Genomic DNA, 19,248 nt, shown 5'->3' with positions numbered 1-19,248 from the left:
TGACATTGTATGGTGTATGGGCAGCACTAATAAATGAAGGCAGGTTATTGGGGGGATTGTGTGCGATCAGGAGCTCCCAGGCTGCTCAGACAATGCAGTGCTCAGCCCTTTGTCAGTCTTGCTCTATGGATCAGTCTATACACAGAACTGGAGGATTTCTTCTCCTAGGCAGGCAGGCACTGACCAATCCTTCGCCGATCATTGTCAGCAGGCCCCGCCCACTGGGTACATTTGCATAAAACCTGCAGAAAAGTGGAGCGTAGCGGAGCTGTGCGCAGAGTGTCCCCTGGATGCCGGGAGGTGTGCATGTAGTCCGAGCCTGCCACAGCAGCACAGCGGACAGAAGAGCTCAACTCGCATTGTTTCCTCCAGCCTTGTCCCCACCATGTGCCTCCGAGCCTCCTCCATCCTCCTCCTCTTCGTGCTGGCTTCGGACTCTATGGACTCGGTCAGGGGCTTGTTCCCCTTTGGGCAGCCTGAGTTCTCTTATAAGAGGAGCAACTGCAAACCCATCCCTGCCACCTTACTGCTGTGCCATGACATCGAGTACCCCAACATGAGGCTACCCAACCTGCTGGGACATGAGACCATGAAGGAGGTTCTGCAACAAGCCTCCTCCTGGATCCCTCTCATACAGAAGCAGTGCCATAGGGACACCAAGAAGTTCCTGTGCTCCCTATTCGCCCCCGTCTGTATTGATGACCTGGATGAGACCATCAAGCCGTGCCGCTCCCTATGTGAGCAAGTCAGGGATGGCTGTGCCCCCGTCATGTCTGCCTTCGGCTTCCCATGGCCAGATATGCTGGACTGCAGCCGCTTCCCCCAGGACAATGACTTGTGCATCCCACCAGCCAGCACTGAACATCTAGTGCCGGCCACCAGAGAAGGTAATGTCACCCAGGTCCAGAGAAGGTACTAATGTCACCCAGGGATGGGAAGGTTACCCAGGTCCAGAGAAGGTACTAATGTCACCTAGGGATGGGAAGGTTACCCAAGTCCAGAGAAGGTACTAGTGTCACCCAGGGATGGGAAGGTTACCCAGGTCCAGAGAAGGTACTAGTGTCACCCAGGGATGGGAAGGTTACCCAAGTCCAGAGAAGGTACTAATGTCACCCAGGGATGGGAAGGTTACCCAGGTCCAGAGAAGATACTAATGTCACCTAGGGATGGGAAGGTTACCCAAGTCCAGAGAAGGTACTAGTGTCACCCAGGGATGGGAAGGTTACCCAGGTCCAGAGAAGGTACTAATGTCACCTAGGGATGGGAAGGTTACCCAAGTCCAGAGAAGGTACTAGTGTCACCCAGGGATGGGAAGGTTACCCAAGTCCAGAGAAGGTACTAATGTCACCCAGGGATGGGAAGGTTACCCAGGTCCAGAGAAGATACTAATGTCACCCAGGGATGGGAAGGTTACCCAGGTCCAGAGAAGGTACTAATGTCACCCAGGGATGGGAAGGTTACCCAAGTCCAGAGAAGGTACTAGTGTCACCCAGGGATGGGAAGGTTACCCAAGTCCAGAGAAGGTACTAATGTCACCCAGGGATGGGAAGGTTACCCAAGTCCAGAGAAGGTACTAATGTCACCCAGGGATGGGAAGGTTACCCAGGTCCAGAGAAGGTACTAATGTCACCCAGGGATGGGAAGGTTACCCAGGTCCAGAGAAGGTACTAATGTCACCCAGGGCCAGAGAAGGTACTAATGTCACCTAGGGATGGGAAGGTTACCCAGGTCCAGAGAAGGTACTAATGTCACTCAGGGATGGGAAGATCCCCCAGGTCCAGAGAAGGTACTAATGTCACCTAGGGATGGGAAGGTTACCCAGGTCCAGAGAAGGTACTAATGTCACCCAGGGATGGGAAGATCCCCCAGGTCCAGAGAAGGTACTAATGTCACCCAGGGATGGGAAGGTTACCCAGGTCCAGAGAAGGTACTAATGTCACCCAGGGATGGGAAGGTTACCCAGGTCCAGAGAAGGTACTAATGTCACCCAGGGATGGGAAGATCCCCCAGGTCCAGAGAAGGTACTAATGTCACCCAGGGATGGGAAGGTTACCCAGGTCCAGAGAAGGTACTAATGTCACCCAGGGATGGGAAGGTCACCCAGGACCAGAGAAGGTACTAATGTCACCCAGGGATGGGAAGGTCACCCAGGTCCAGAGAAGGTACTAATGTCACCCAGGGATGGGAAGGTCACCCAGGACCAGAGAAGGTACTAATGTCACCCAGGGATGGGAAGATCACCCAGGTCCAGAGAAGGTACTAATGTCATCCAGGGATGGGAAGATCACCCAGGTCCAGAGAAGGTACTAATGTCACCCAGAGATGGGAAGGTCACCCAGGTCCAGAGAAGGTACTAATGTCACCCAGGGAAGGTCAGGTCACCCAGGTCTAGGGAGAGTACTAATATCACCCAGGGAAGGTCACCCAAGTCTAGAAAAGGTATTAATGTCACCCAGGTCCTGAGTAGGTACTAATGTCACCCAGGGAACGGAAGATCACCCAGATCCAGAGAAGGTACTAATATCACCCAGGGAAAAGAATGTCACCCAGGTCTAGAGAAGGTACTAATGTCACCCGTGGAAGGGAATGTCACCCATGGCCAAGGAAGGGAATATCACCCAGGGAAGGGAATGTCACCCATGGTAAAGCAATGTCACCCATGGCCAGGGAAGGGAATGTCACCCATGGAAAAGCAATGTCACCCATGGCCAGGGAAGGGAATGTCACCCATGGAAAAGCAATGTCACCCATGGCCAGGGAAGGGAATGTCACCCATGGCCAGGGGTGCTCTTGGAATTACCACAAAATGTTTGTATTATTCAGCTTCTCTTAACATCTTTTATTATAGCTTCCACTTCCTTGCTTCTAGCATCCTAATAATGTGTCACCAAAGGATGGAGATGCTGCATAGTAACATGTCTCATGATGAACTTGTATTGCTTAGACCAGGATATTGACACTTTTTTATAGTGTGGGGACCCTTAGAAATAGTTTTCAGGTCGGGGGGAGGGGGGGGGGGATCTCCTGCTAAAACCGGTTCATTGTTGGTGTCAGTGAGAAGGCTAATCCCCTCTTACATTGGGGGTCAGTGGGAGGATTGTCACCCTTACATTGGGAGTTGGTGGAAAAAAACCTTTACATTGTTGATAAGTGGGAAGAATGCCCCCTTACATTCCTTACATTGGTGGTCACTGAGAAGAAGAATTTTACATTGGTGGTCAGTGGTAATAATGTCAACCTTTACATTGGTGGTCAGTGGGAAGAATGCCCCTTTAGAATGGTGGTCAGTGGAAATAATGTCACCCTTACATTGGTGGTAGGTGGAAAGAATGTCATCCTTACATTGGTGGTCAGTGGGGAGAATATCACTCTTTACATTGGTGGTCAATGGGAAGAACACCTTCCTTACATTTGAGGGGCCAATGATAAGAATGTCACCCTTATATTGGTGGTCAGTGGGAAGAATGCCCCTTTTACAATGGTGGTCAGTGGGAAAAATGCCCCTTTTTACAATGGTGTTCAGTGGAAAGAATGTCCCTTACAATGCTGGTCAGTGGGATGAATGTCATCTTTACATTGGTGGTCAGTGGGAAGAATGTAATCTTTACATTGATGGTCAGTGGGAAGAATGCCTTTCTTACATTGAAGGGGTCAGTGGTAAGCATGTCACCTTTATATTGTTGGCCAGTGAGAAGAATGCCAGTCTTTACATTGGTGGTCATTGGGAAGAATGTCATCCTTTACATTGTTGGTCAGTGGGGAGAATGCCCCCCCCCCCCCCCTTACATTGGGGGTCAGCGGAAAGAATACATCCTTACGTTGGTGGCCAGTGGGAAAAATTGCTCTCCTTACAATGAGGATCAATGGGAAGATTGTGAAACTTACATTGGTGGTCTTGAGAGAAAAATACCCCCTTACATGTGCGGTCAGTAGGAAGAATGTCCATCCAACATTGGTGGTCATTGTGAAGAATGCCCCTTTACCTTGGTAGTCAGGGAAAAGAATGTCCCTTTCTCTGGTGATCAGTGAGAAAAATGTGACTTACGTTGGTGGTTGGCGGGAAGGATGCCCCTTATAGACAGCTAAAAAGATCTTCATGTCAAGCAGATTGCCCCCAAAACCATGCAGGCACTATCAAATGAATGGTAAATCAGTTACATATCAAAGAACCCTTAACAACTCTGCAGGAACCCTGGTGGAGAATGGCAGTGCTCTGATTAGATCAGCATTCAAGCCTCCCTGGAGATTTTTAAAATGTTGGCAGCTATGCAATTAAGTACTGTTGCAAGACTGATAGCTATGTAGTACATGTAGCAGCTTACAGGGAGAGAGTTGGGAATCATTCTTATATGTTAATAGGGGCATGTAAGACTGGCCATACACTGTACAACCTGATTGTAAAACCCCTGCACAGTTTATTTTCAAGTTACCAAAACTAAGTAATGTGAGAATACACCTAATCAATCTTTTTATTTGTATCAAATCAGGCAGGCTCCTGCAAAACATAGTTGATTGTACAATCACTTTGAGATGTATCATTGCATTGCACAGTGTATGGTTAGGGCTAAGGGCTCATGCAGTCGGGTGCCGTTTGCATTCTAACGCACAACTAAAATGCATGTGTTTGAATGCAAAACATTGGGCTTTGCCTGGCAGCGGATCACAGTAGTACCCGCTGCAAAAACGGGTCAAACGCAGCCTCAGAACAGTCATCTGCACTTGTGATCTGCAAACTCGCAGTTAAAAGGCACTTCAAACTCAAAAGTGCACTGTAACTGTACTGTCCCCCTGTACTTTGTGAAGTGCTGCGCACACTGTTGGCGCTATATAAATTCTGTATTGTGATATAGGCAAAGGTTAATAGATAACAATCATGTGGTGTAGCTAAGAATAATCAGTTTGATTTTGGCATATACTAATGGATTTTTATGCTAATTCTTGGTTACAATTCAAGAAGCGCATGGATCATCCTCAAAGACCATTACAACTCAGATAAAGCAGTGCAAGGATGCCAATGCTCATGAAAACAATGCACAAGAAAAAAAAGTGTATACGGTATATATATATATATATATGTGTATATATATATATATATATATATATATATATATATATATATATAGCCAGCATCATTCTATAGCCATAAAAGCAGAGCAGAGCACACAGTTCTGGACATATCTGCGTTCACCGGAGCAGCCCTGTAACCCCCATTAGCACTATAAAACCTCTACATAAAGATGTCCCCCATCTGGTTACTATAAAATCTGGTCCTGACTACATTCTGCTGTCCTCTTTTCCAAATTAACAAGGCAATATACAATCTTTTGCTGTGAGTTAAGTATGCTTTTAAATAGTCCTACCCCTATTTACTGCACAGGCTGGACAAGATGCAAGACAAACTTTACTGGCATGGGAGCAGCATGTGCCTCTGCAATGACCTTAATGGGTGCCATTTTAATTTAGTTCATATGCAGCCAATAAACATTGAAGATAAACAAGTGGACGGTTAAAAACCTCGGTGTCTGCTGTTCTCGAAGTTTATCTAGAGCCCAAACTTTTTTCTTTTTTTTTTTTTAACCCTAGAAAGAAAATTATTTTTTTTGCCATTTGTTTCCCAATGGGGAATCTTTCCATCAGCTCCTGTCCTATAGACCCAATAGGACCCCACTCAGACAGCTGTTACTGGAACAAAATACCCCATTGGACAATTTTGCCTCAATAACTGTTTAACTGACAACTTTATTTATTTATTATAGATACGTATATAGCTGCATCAATTTATGCAGCAAATATATATACACAGTATACTGTACATTCACATTAGTCCCTGCCCTCCAGGAGCTTACAATCTAAGGTCCCTAACTCACATTCATACACATACTAGGGCCAATTTACATACCAGCATGTCCTTGGAGTATGGGAGGAAACCCACGCAGGCACAGGGAGAACATGCAAACTCCAGGCAGGTAGTGTCATGGTTGGGATTTGAACCGAATACCCCAGTGCTGCTAGGTGGAAGTGCTAACCACCTTTTCTTTCTTTTTTCTTTTTTTCTCTCTCTCTCTCTCTTTCTTCTTTCCCTCCTTCCTTCCTTCATAGCCACTCTTTCTTTCTTTCTTTCTTTCTTTCTTTCTTTCTTTCTTTCTTTCTTTCTTTCTTTCTTTCTTTCTTTCTTTCTCTTTCGTTCTCTCTTTTATTATTATTATTATTATTATTATACATTATTTATATAGCACCAACAGTTTACGCATCGCTTTCTCTTTCTTTCTCTCTCTCTCTCTTTCCTTCCTTCCTTCCCCTTTCTTCCTTCTCTCTCTCTCTCTCTCTCTCTCATTCTTCCTTCCTTCCTTGCCACTCTTTCTTTCTTTCTTTCTCTCTCGCTCTCCCTCCCTCTCTCTCTCTCTCTTTCCTTCCTTCTTTCCTTCCTTCTTTCCCTCTTTCTACCTTTTTATTTTTCTCTCTCGCTCTGCCTCTCTCTCTCTCTCTTTCTTCCTTCCTTCCTTCCTTGCCACTCTTTCTTTCTTTTTTTCTTTCTTTCTCGCTCCCCTTCTCTCTCAATTTCCTTCCTTCACTCTTTCTTCCTTTTTTTTATCTCTCTCTCTCTGCCTCTCTTCCTTCCTTGCCACACTTTCTTTTTTTCTTTCTTTCTCTCTTGCTCTCCCTCTCTCTCTTTCCTTCCCTCTTTCTTCCCTTTCTCTCTCGCTCTTCCTCTCTCTCTCTCTCTCTCTTTCCTTCCTTCCCTCTTTCTTCCCTTTCTTTCTCTCTCGCTCTTCCCCTCTCTCTTTCCTTCCCTCTTTCTTCCTCTCTCTCTCTCTTTCTTTCTTTCCCTATTTCTTCCCTTTCTTTCTCGCTCTTTCTCTCTCTCTTTCCTTCCTACCATATTTCTTCCCTTTCTCTCTCTCTCGCTCTGCCTTTCTCTCTTTCTTTCTCTCTCTCTCTTTCTCTCTCTCTCTCTCTCTCTCTCTCTCTCTCTCTCTCTCTCTTTCCTTCCTTGCTTCCTCCCTTCCCTTTAAGTCTTGTTGACAATGGTCAAGATGGCAAATTGGGAGCTTGAATCTTCAGCGGGTACCCAGACACAGACTGCTCTATCCAAAACTACAAAAAAAAAAAAAAAAAAAAGCTTTTGGCTGTAGACACATTTTAAAGCAAACACCATTAGCAGTCTGCTCTTGTGTGCCAAGATACTGGCTCTGCCTGACAGCCGTTACTGCTGATTCTGATCAGTGTATGTTACAAACTGCAGATGATGAGAATGGTTGAGTTCATATAGGTGTTCCTTCTTCCATGGGAAGTTATTAAATAAAACGTTAGCAGTACTCAAGGAAAAAGTCTTCCTGGGACAAAGTAACTCATTAGGTTTTGAGTTTAAGTCAAGTTTGTATCTGAGTCATGTTTGAAAAGATGTGATTATGCTTGATAATGCATGTTGTTCCTCAGCGCCTCCTGCTGTTCAGTAAGCATAAGGCAGCTTTCCTAAAACTTGTTCTGTTCTCTTTAGCGCCCAAAGTCTGTGACGCCTGTAAAAGCAGCAACGAGGATGACAATGACATTGTGGAGAACCTCTGCAAAAATGATTTTGGTAAGAAAATGTACAATACGTGTTACATACTAAAAGATGTTTAGATGTTGCAATGTGGTGAAATGTGAACCAGGTTTCCTTTAAACTGAAGTGCTAATTTTGCATTGAAGTTCTGCAATCTAAACAAAGGCATTTAAAAAGGTCTTTATTAAGGCGCTGTATAGGGCTCTAAATTAACTGTGTTTGAGGCATAAGGGCAGTTAAGTACGTTTTTTAATCCAGATGCCCAAAACAATTTGTTTGCCGGTGCCCACCTATGTTTCATGGTTTTTGGGAGTCGATGGAAGTCATTTGGTGTCTGTTCCTGCCTCCCAGCAGTGGCAGCTATAACCTGGCTATACACACTGGGGTTGATTTACTAATACTGGAGAGTGCACATTCTAGTGCAGCTCTGCATAGAAACCAATCAGCTTTCAGCTTTTTTGTCAAAGCTTGAAACTGAACAAGCTGAAGTTAGAAGCTGATTGTCTGCAATGCACAGCTACACCAGATTTTGCGCACTCTAGTTTTAGTAAATAAAACCCAGTGTCTCAATTTTAAATTGTTTCAGAAATGCCTGATGTTGGTGGTATGGGGAGCCAATATGTATTTTTATTTTTCTAAATCATATTGGTTTTATGTTATGTTACTGGACTAGATGTATTTAGTGCTATTATAGAGATGTCTATATACATTGGATGATTTGTGTTAAATTAAAGTGTTGCTAAACCCACAACAGTAAAATCAGTCTGGACATGCAGTAAAGCATGCTTGTTATACTCACGGTGGAACCTAAGAGGTTAATCTTCTGCATTGTGTAAAAAAAGCTGTTTGATCCTGTACGTATAGATCCTCCTTTTCTTCCACTGACTCCAGGACATAATTCAGAGCCTTTGGAGTCAGGCTGCACTTGCTCAGTTTGGTGTGTATTGCTAGAGAGGTGTTTTTTTGTTTTATTTTTTGTTTCTCGGGAGAATACATGTGATCAGCACAGGGCCAATCAGCACTGTCAAGCCAGAGGGTCAGGGGGAAATGAAAACTCCTCCTACAAGCTTTGCCAGGAGCTGATAGAAGTCACAAGACTTCTATATACTGCTGATGAGGAAAGGTATTTAGCAGTTTATATTTACTAAAATAACTTCCATGTTCTGTATACTGATGAATGCAGACCACAATATAGACCACATTTGATGAATGCAGAGTCCTGGTTTTAGTAACACTTTAACTCCTGTTATAGCAGGTTGAGATATCTAGGATTCACTGTAAAAGATACATACATTAGTTGAACTATCAAGTGGTGTTGAAATTTAAAAAAAAAATAATTAAAAGTCAGCAGCTACAAATACTGCAGCTGCTGACTTTTAATAATCGGACACTTACCTGTCCCAGGGTCCAGCGATGCGGGGGATCAAAGCCCTGCTCGTCTCCCCCTCCGCTCAGCTGTGCCGGCATTGTAACTGTGTGCACCCACTGCGCGTGCGAGAGCGGTGCCACGTGCCGTGATTAGCCGTGCAATCATCTGGGACCTGTCACTTGTCCCAGATGATTGACAAGAGGGAGGGGGCAGAGCTGAGCCCTTCCTGGGCCAAGGGGAAGTGATGTCACAAGCCCAGGCACTGGAGGAGGCAGACTACGAGGGACCCCCTAGCAACAGCCATTTAGAGGTGAGTAAAAAAAAAAATCTTTCAAATTTTTTTTATTTTATTTTTTTAGGAACCTTCATGAATTATTTTTTTTTGGGTGTAACTCCACTTTAAAGACAAAAAGTAACAGTGCACCAGCCTTGCGCATTACTTTTGCAACACTTTAATATCTGACATTTTTAAAAAAAATGCATACTCACAAACGAGATACATATTCACGCATAGAGTGTAAAGTCCATAAGATGCATCATCCAACAAGATCAGCTGGCAAGCAACAGTAGTGGGATGTATAATACAAAAAGCATCTGACGCGCTTCAAGTGTGTCCCCTTTTCTTCCATATTGTTCCCTTTGATGGGAATGGAAACAGGGGATTTTAGAAAACATATAAGCACCATCATCTGATCAATGCAATCAAAGCAATGATCATCTGGGGTAATGAAGACTGTCTGACAGCTGGCTAGCTCCTAGGCTGGCCATACATGGCTTACATTTTCGACTGGCCCTGCACTCACCACACAGCTCAACAAATTTTGATTGAGAAATCAAAGAAGCCAGACAGAAAAAAAAGTCAGCCAAATAGTGACTGCAGCCAATCAGCTGCAGTCACCGTTCCGGTATTCTGGCAGCCGCAGGTTCCAGCTGTCACAATACAATAGCCAGCAGCAGGAGGTTTGTCCATCTGTTTAGCGTTAATCTATGGTTCTCTCTTGACATGTATGGCTGACTTTATGCTTATAATGAGTCTAAAGGATAGTTTTGCTGTCTAATATCAAACTGTTACTATAAGTGAGAAATTAGACAAACATAATAGCAACACAAAAAGATAGCAAATCAATCTGATTTAATTTTCCTACTAATTCTTTGATGTCGTTCAGGAGCATTATAAAAGTTTTCAAAAGTTTTTTTTCCAAAATCTAAAAATGAGATAAATCTATTTTGGATGAGGCGTTCAAAATACAAAGCAAGCAGCCCTCCAAAGAAAAAAAAGCCATTTTTCGTAGTTGGTAGAATCATTTGTTATTGTAAGTTTGATTGACGGGCAGGGCGGCATGTTTGGGTACAGGTAGTGTGACGTGCAATTAGAATGTAGACCTGAGCTGACATGGAGTTGGATTATTTTATAAACAAGCTTTCCACTATGCTTCGTAAAACAGGAAACAAAAGCTATTGCTAACATAAATCATACAGCTACTATGTTAACTAGGGGGTAACTCCGGGACCCCTAGAAAAACAGCCCTAACATTATGACTTTAGACTTGATTGATGATGTTAGATGTTGATTAGTTAGACGTGAATGATAGAATAAGTCTATAGCCCAGTTATAGCGCAGCCATAACTTATATACAATTGTAGCACTTGTATGGAACAGCATGGCCTTGCTTGTACGGGATATTAATCCTGACAAATGAAAACAAGCTGGCACTTTAATACAGAAAACACATACCAAGGAGGCTGACAGCGCCTGGCTAATTTAAAATACCCAGTCAATTCTATTTCCAAAGTCATTACAATGTGGTGATGGTATAAAACTTGCAGACAGGACCTCAGCCCATTCTACAAATGTTTTCGTTGTGTTGCTTCCTCTGGGAATTTGTAGTACGACTCAATGGAATGCACTCCAGCCCGTAAACTGAGCATTTGTTCCAAAGTTAACACGATGTTACAGTTCTATAATGAGGCAACAATGGCAGCATTGGATGTCACAAAATATAGTCATTTTCATATTCTTCTCCCAGGAAGTCTTGTTTTCCAGCATAAAGTACTTTTTATATTAAGATCTGACCCTGAAACTTAAAGTGGAGGTTCAGCCAAACAGCGGAATACACATATAAGGGAGCTGGTTTAAGTGCCATAGGATTTGTATATCTGTCCATCCAGTCCTTGGATTTACACAGCACAGCCCTGTCTATCAGGGGAAAGGGACCTGATCTTTCTCTGCTGCACCTTCACTTTCACTTACAGGCCCCCGTCCTTTACCGGTATAAATGAAATAAAAATAATGTGGATCTTGGCTGTTCAGAAAACACAAAGTGGGGAATTGTCCTGCGGAAATGGGACAAACAACTTGGCAAGATTACACAAACAGACGAAACACCAAATGATCAGTTCAGAAGTCCATCTAACCTAGTGGTTCTCAACTCCTGTCCTCAGGACCCACTAACAGGCCAGATTTTAAAGTGGTGTTGCCACCAACAAAAATTGCTTAAAATTGATAAAAAAAATGTAAAAAAAAATAATTGGAAAAAAATATTTTTACTCCCCTCTAAATGCCTGTTGCTAGGGGGTCACTCATAGTCTGCCTCCTTCATTGCCCGGGCTGGTGACATCACTTCCCCTTGGCGCCGCACAGTCATCTGGGACCTGTCACGTGTCCTAGATGACTGTGCGGCATATATCACGGCGCGCGGCTCGCGCATGCACGGTGGGTGCCCGGCTGTGAAGCCACAGCCGGGTGCCCACAGTAATAATGCCGTTTCCCCACATCGATGGACCCTGGGACAGGTAAGTTTCCAATTATTAAAAGTCAGCAGCTGCAGTATTTGTAGCTGCTGACTTTTAAACTATTTTTTTAGGGGTCACCCCACTTTAAGTACTGGCATACCCCACTTTTAAGTACACAATTGGATTTATTTACTAAAGCTGGAAAGTGTAAAATCAGACTCACTTCTGCATAGAAACCAATGAGCTTCTAACCCCAGATTGTTCAATTAAGCTTTGGTAATAAAACCTGGAAGCTCATTGGTTTCTATGCAGAAGTGAGCCTGATTTTGCACTTTCCAGCTTTAGTAAATAAACCCCATTGTGTACTTAAAAGTGGGGTATGCCTTTATTACCTTGGGGATGGGGAGATGCAGACTAGAATACTGCAATAACTGAGCACCAAATGATATCACCTGTGATGTATTCCAGTTATCTTGCAAACCTGGCCTGTTAGTAGGTCCTGAGGACAGGAGTTGAGAACCACTGATCTAAACCTTATTCTTGACAGTAATGTTACAAGTATAGCCAATTAAAAGTCATTTTGTGTGTGGGGGAAGGGTGTTTTAAAATCTTAATCCTTTGGAGTTATCATCCCTGAAGTGATACATATAACGATACAGAAAATAATTGGGACTTTATATGTACCTCTTTGGGTATAATACAGACTGAGACAAATTTATATATATAATTATAACATTTTATTAGAAATATAGCAAATGTTAAAAAAAAGTTTAAAAACTTCTACATAAGTTAGGCATCCAGGGTAATTTGTTTTCTGGCCTTAAGATTAGTTTATCAGGCCAACGTGTTTCGCAGGCAGTCCCGCTTTATCAGGGCCTCGGATCATATTATAGAGTACTGGAACAATATACATGAACATAAACAGTTTTTACTTGTTTACAAGCTAGCCAATGATCCTTGCATTCTTCCAGTTCCAGCAGTCAAATACTTATTTGGGATATTTTGATACAGTCCATTTTAGCAACCCCAGCAATTAAATGTCAGCCCTGATGAGGAACACTTTTTAGACCCCTAAACACGTTGGAAACCAATATGACATCACTGTCAATAATGAAGGAATTGATTATTTGGCATTCTGTCTCTTCTGTTTGTTTATTTTTTTTATTTTATTACTGTACAGCAAAGGAGAAGATACTCAACTGTCTTTCACACTTTTCTCTCCTCCTATCAGCATGGCCCCTAGAACCCCTCTACCCCTGCAAGAGACCAATATTAAGTCAAGTTCAGATGTTTGCATTTAAAAAAGTACACTTATTGTGTGAAAGGATGGTCCGCAACTCCTTGCTTGCTCTTTAAAATCTTCAAAATGTATTGATTCTCCATAAAACACACAGAAACAGACAGCAGATGTAAATGCAGCCTTGTGGACCTTATTCACTTAAAGTGGGGTTCCACTGCCTCCAACGATTTTTTTTTTTTTTGGGACATTTAGAAACTAATTAGGGTTTAAATATGTTACTTATATGTTCCATTTGTTTTAATTTTCCCATTGCCTTTTCTCACTAAAAGAATGCTATATAAAATCGATATCAAACATTGTCACCTTGCCTGTGGGCATGTGAAACCCACAGGCATTCTCTTCCGGGGTTCTGTGACGTCCATCTCCCAGAATGCAACGACCATTCTATCTTAGATCTCGCGCATGTGCAGTAAGGTTTATATTGGAGCGCCGTCAACAGCTTTGGTCGTAATGACGTCACTTCGGGGTTCTAAATCACGTGATAACTCGCGCCAGGCCGCCGTACAGACTCCTGGGAACAAGCAAAAAGGATCCCAGGAGACAGTGCAGAACAAAGGGAAGTGTCGACATAGCCGCAGCAACCCCGCCCATATCTGCAATCCCCAGAACCAGGAAATGGGCAAGATATGCATGAAAACAAAGGTATATATTAAAAAAAAGGGTCAGTTTTATATTTAAAACAGCAAAATAATAGTCGGGAGCTATTGTTTATAAATCGAGTGGAGCTCTGCTTTAATGTGTGCCTTTTATATGTTCTTAAAGTTCAGCTTTAACCACTAACATATAACCTAACATTTAAACCTTACATTAACACCTAAAATGAACCCTTACAATGTTACTAAACCCAGTAATATGAAAATAGTCCCCCCCCCCCCCCCCCCACAGTACCCAGAGCTTACAAATCTTCTTTTTACATTAAAATACTGCCACTATTTAGCTTTTTGGATGATCTGTATACCATGCTTACATGATAAACTGCAGAGTTTCTTCAGTGCTGAGAGTTCAGGTAGGAGGGGTTTTATACTTTAGCCTGTATACACGCCCACATGTGTGATGTCAATATCATGTGACCTGGCTATCTCTGAGCACTAGTAACTGTTCTCCCCAGCATAAAAGACACAACTGAGCATGTGCAGGTTGGCTACTCTCCAGATAGGAAGGATCTATGCATACAAGATAAAACAGCCTTTTTACACAATGCAGAGGATTAACCCCTTAAGTTCCACAGTGAGAATAACAAGCATACTATGATGCATATACAGACTGATTTTACTGTTGTGGGTTTAGTAACACTTTAAATCGTAAACCCTAAAAATGTACACAACACTTTTGGACATCACTTTGATGGGTGATCTCACTGACTAAAAGTGAAGTAGGAGGTCAGGCCAAAATAATGCATTTTGGAGCAAGTTTTCAGGCCCCCCCCCCAGGTGCCCATTAAAATAGACAAATGTACCCCAGGCCCTTGAAGTATCTACTGTAACTAGTGACAAGTGTTGTGTGTGCAAAGGAATAAGGAAATAAGATAGATAATATAAAACGACACCAAAAGTTCTAGAAACATAGGGACATCTTAATACTTGTATCGCTAGTGATGGCCTGTAGCAGGGTGGCTTATTGGCATGATTTCTGATTCACTAAGCGTAATAGCCATTCTTTATTTTTCTTATCTATTTATTAATACAAAGGGTTGCCTGTAGCAACCAATTGAGCGGCTGCAATTTTTGTAATAGACTGTACTTAGCACAGACAGCCCTTTACTTCTCCTTCAGTTTTTTTATACCTCAGCCAAAATATTCTATAAAGTAATGAAAACCATGCTGGTAATTACACACGCACTGAGCACAGTGTAAATCATTCAAACTCTGTGGCTCCAACATTTAGATAAGGAGAATGGAAACAGACTAATCAATTCTGTAAATTTGCTCATATGGGGTTTCCAGAAATATGTTTTAAGAAACAAACTCTTCTTCCAGAAAACAAAATAACATATTATATTACAATATTCGTGTTCTTCTAAACACTTTGAGAAAATGAAATACTCAGAAAATCTCTTTAATTTCATTACCTTCATGGAGAGAGAGAGGAAGATGATGGATCTAAATATAAAAGAACAGGCCCAGTAATAGCTTTATGTTAAAGTAAAACTTCAGTTTTCTTGAGAAAAAGACCTATTCTTCCTCTGTTCAGAAGGAACGAATGCTTGAGTTAGCATAGTCCTTTTTCAAACGGAGAATCTCTGTTTATTATCATCACCTGAGTAATCTCAGTGTTCAATAATAAAAGGAGCAACATATGTGCCCCACTAGCTTTGAATAGTCTAAAGCCTGGTACACACTATGAGTTTTTTCGCTGGGTTGAACGAAAATAAAACTGTCAACTGCGGTCACGGCCGCTGTGCTAACGATCCGACATTAGTCCAGTGATCTCCCCCACTGAGCTATTGTGTTTTGACAAGGGTGACGCCCCCCACGCCAAAACACTCCAGTTAGCGCTCTCAGCCATTGACTGAAAGCGCTGATTGGGAACCAGTCGGCTGCTGGTTTTCCAGCATGCGCGCCCGACAGAAGCCAGCCCAGCTGCCATTCACATGGGCCGAATGTCGGCTGGTTTTTATTGAACCAGCCAATGTCACGGGCACTTTAGGGCTTTAGAAGAGAGATAAAAATTAAAAGTCCTGTTACATAGGATTGCTGCAATTTAAAATCCAGCTCTGTGTAGGCTTCTGGGATTGGGGGGGGGGATGCGAGACAATCACACATGTAGTCATTTTGCAAAATATTCCAAAAGTATTCTTCATACAAACAGTCTTAGGCCCCTTTCAAACGTGCAGATAGTATTTCCGTATTTCATCCATCCATTTTCGGATGAAATAGGGACATACATACATCCCTATGGGATATCGGGTGTCAGTGGATGAACATCCGATGACATCTTATATCATCCGGTATGGTCCGATTCTGCAGACGGAGGAAAATCCTATAGAGTAGAGTGGAGATCTGACAGGGCGGTCCCTGCACAGTGTGGAGCAATCCCCACTGAGCAAGTGGATGTTCACGGTGCAGATCATCACGGATCCGTCCCGTGTGAAAGGGGCCTAAAAAAACGCCCCTAATCATATTGCGTGGAGCAAAAAAGTTATTTTTTGTTTGTTTTTTTAAATCATAAAGCCTGCGGATTGGAAAGGTAAATAAAAAAAAAATCTAATTATAAAATTATTTAAAAAAAAAACAAAATTCCTACTGATTGAAAAGGTCAATTTAAATACCATTTACATACAAAATAGTATACACCCTATTGTATTTGCATTTTGTGTATACATATATATTTTTTTATGTTTCAGAAAGTGATAAGGAGATAAGTGATGTAAAATTGTGTGATTCGGTTAACTTCAAACCTGCACTCCTTATACAATGTCTCTATTCATTGTAGATAGCATCAAACAAATACTCTTCTGCATAAGTGTGATGATCTAGTGTTCAAAGGATAATTTCTCAGGCCTTGCGGCCCTCCAGGATAGGGGTATCCTAGCAGTCAAAAGAAGAGTAAAGAAAAGAGGGCGCACAGGCCTTGTGCATTATCCTTAGTAAACGTATTGATAAAAACATATAAAGATATAAGACACCTAGTTATGGCAATCGGTCTAGGTATCGACAGTCTCCAGATGGTAGGGGACATCAGGACCACTGCTGGCTTTCTCTATTCATTGTATTCCTTGTATCATCTACTGAAACAACCAAGGACCTTCGGTCACTAAGGCTGGCCATACATGGTCGAATTTCGAAAGAATTTTCTTTTGAGAATTCGGAAAATTTGTGCATTTTGTGATCCGATGGTGCCACCGTTGATTTCGAAATTCGGCCAACCCAGCCTTCAATTTCACCTCACGTTGCTACAGAAAAGTATTTTCATGGCTGGGAATCTTCTTTTCTTTCCGGTAATTTTCTTTTCTTACAAATGCGCATTTCTTTTTCGATTACGTTTCTCACGCGATTCTGCCATCATATATTAGAAAAACTTTAGTTTTTCTAAAAAAAATTCAGTTTTTTTATTTTTTTCTAAATAAAATTCAAAAAATTTCTAACATGTCCGATTACTCAAATTTGATTGCCGCACGAAAACCGGCTGTTGCTGCAGCCAACTAATGGTGTGAAATACGAACAACAATTCTTAGATAAGATTTTCAAAAGAAAATTCTTTCAAAATTAGACCCATGTATGGCCTGCCTTATATAGGCATACAAAATAAGAGCGTCTGCTGAAGTTTCTAGGAAAACATTCCAAGCCCTTCAGTTCACTCTTATTTTTCTTCTTGTGGGGGCCACAATCAGACAACTGGTTTTAAATGTGAACGATCTGAGTCTCTTTCAGAAATATAGGGCCCCAGGCTGCCCCCCCAGATTGCAGATGTTATATTCCCCCTTAGAATCCATGTGTAATGAAAACATATGTTTATATATCCACACTCATTAACCTTTCTTATGGAGATATGTTGATCCCTTTTAGAGAACAGTACATTCAGCTGTGCAGTGATTGTTAGTCAGGCACGGTAAGGGTTAAGAATTACGGGTTTGACATAAATGACTTTGATGCCCTTTGTGGTGTAAAAATGGAGCCACCTGTTGTAATTGTGTCAAAGCCTGACAGTTTCATTAGCAACACGTCCCACCCCAGACGGGCTCTTTCTGAGTTCTAATGTGCCTGTGTCAGCCTTTTTTCTCACCATTCTCTCTCCTTGCCTCCCCCTCTTTTTGCCTCCACCAGCCCTGAAGATAAAAGTGAAGGAGATCGCCTACATCAATGGGGACACTAAGATCATCCCGGAGACAAAGAGCAAAACCATTTACAAACTGAATGGGGTGACAGAAAGGGATTTGAAGAAGACCGTGCTGTGGCTTAAAGACGGCCTGCAGTGTACCTGTGATGAGATGAATGACATTAACGCTCCCTATTTAGTGATGGGACAAAAGCTCGGAGGGGAGCTGGTCATCACCTCAGTCAAACGATGGCAGAAAGGCCAACGGGAGTTTAAAAGGATCTCTCGCAGCATCCGCAAGCTGCAGTGCTAGGTCTTCCATTAACTCTTTCAGCACTGGGGCTAGTCTATTTTTCTTTTTTGCACCTTCCTCCCTTGTCTGGGAACCCACCCCTTTCTGAAGTATAACTGAAAAAGGTGGGGGGCGATGCCTTTTGTATGAATATAATTATTATTTTTATTATTATTTTTTATTATTATTATTAAAATTGAAGCAAACCTTGTAAATAATATGAAAAATTTTAAAAGTTCAAATATTTTTTATGATGGCCACGAGTAAAGAGCTAGAAAAGTATTTACCAGATGCAAACTTAAGAGACTCTTCATAATTTTGTATGCTTCTAGAAGTGATAGAATTGTTAGAGAGGACTTTATTAATAGATCACAACATTTAAGGAATCAGGATTTTACATTGACAAGTGTACCTAAAACATTAGCAGTTCTTTTTGCATTTTATTATACTGACAACTGTTTAGTATTAAAAAAAAAAAAAAAAAAAAATCGGGTAAGCAGTGATATGCCTGTTTTAAACAGAGGAATGAATACTGAATGTTTTTTGATCTATGTTCATAAATTAAATGCTATTATATCTCTGTACCAGTAATTGTTCTCTCGTAGGAAAGAAACAAATGGCTTAATATGACAATGTATATAACACTAAGCCAGCCCTCATCTCCAGCAATTATCTCTTTTTTGATAGCATTATCAGATGTGTTGGAAGGTACAGCTGCCATACAATTTAGGACATCAACCATTTGGCCGTGCATAATCTTCCAACTGCGTAAATAGACCTCAATGGAGATGCAAAGGATCTAGCACTACCAGGGAACAACATGTGGGCTTGTGTAACATTTCTAGAGCACTTCCTACCTGCGTAAATGCTCCTACAATCACAATTGCCACCCTATGTTCAGCAGATTCCCCCACCTGCTATAAACGTAGACTGATTGTTGCTGTGTCTACTTGTATGAAGGATCTCTAATCCATGTAATGTTGTTCTGGTACCAAAAAAGACACATTCCAGAGGTGCTGGGAATTGAACAATTATTTTTACAAAGCCTTGAAAGAGAAGTAATCACCCAGGGGGCTCATTGACTCTGGGTAGGCAGCTCACATAGAACAGGACTATCCTCCAGTGGGTACTCACAAAGTCATTTAAACCACAAAACCAGGAGGGGGACCAGGAGCACCAAAGAGGGACCAAAGAAGAGGAGAATCTGGGTTGCTCTGTGCAAAACCATTTCACAAAGCAGGTAAGTGTAACATGTT

General features: G+C 42.1%; 1 protein-coding gene across 1 annotated transcript; it reads left to right on the top strand.

Moving 5' to 3' along the window:
- The first annotated feature begins 254 nt into the window (after nucleotides 1–254).
- SFRP2 (secreted frizzled related protein 2) lies at nucleotides 255–18,576 on the top strand. Its single transcript, XM_077477069.1, has 3 exons — nucleotides 255–887; nucleotides 7,499–7,579; nucleotides 17,709–18,576. The coding sequence occupies exons 1-3, from the start codon at nucleotides 386–388 to the stop codon at nucleotides 18,011–18,013; spliced, it is 888 nt and encodes a 295-aa protein (XP_077333195.1). The 5' UTR covers nucleotides 255–385; the 3' UTR covers nucleotides 18,014–18,576.
- The last annotated feature ends 672 nt before the right edge of the window (nucleotides 18,577–19,248 follow it).

This window comes from Lithobates pipiens, unplaced genomic scaffold, assembly GCF_037356315.1.
Source record: "Lithobates pipiens isolate NorthernLeopardFrog02 unplaced genomic scaffold, aLitPip1_a1.2 Scaffold_13, whole genome shotgun sequence".
Classification (NCBI taxonomy): Eukaryota; Metazoa; Chordata; class Amphibia; order Anura; family Ranidae; genus Lithobates; species Lithobates pipiens.
Note: the sequence above shows the minus strand (reverse complement) of the source record. Positions and strands in the feature narration are given on the sequence as shown.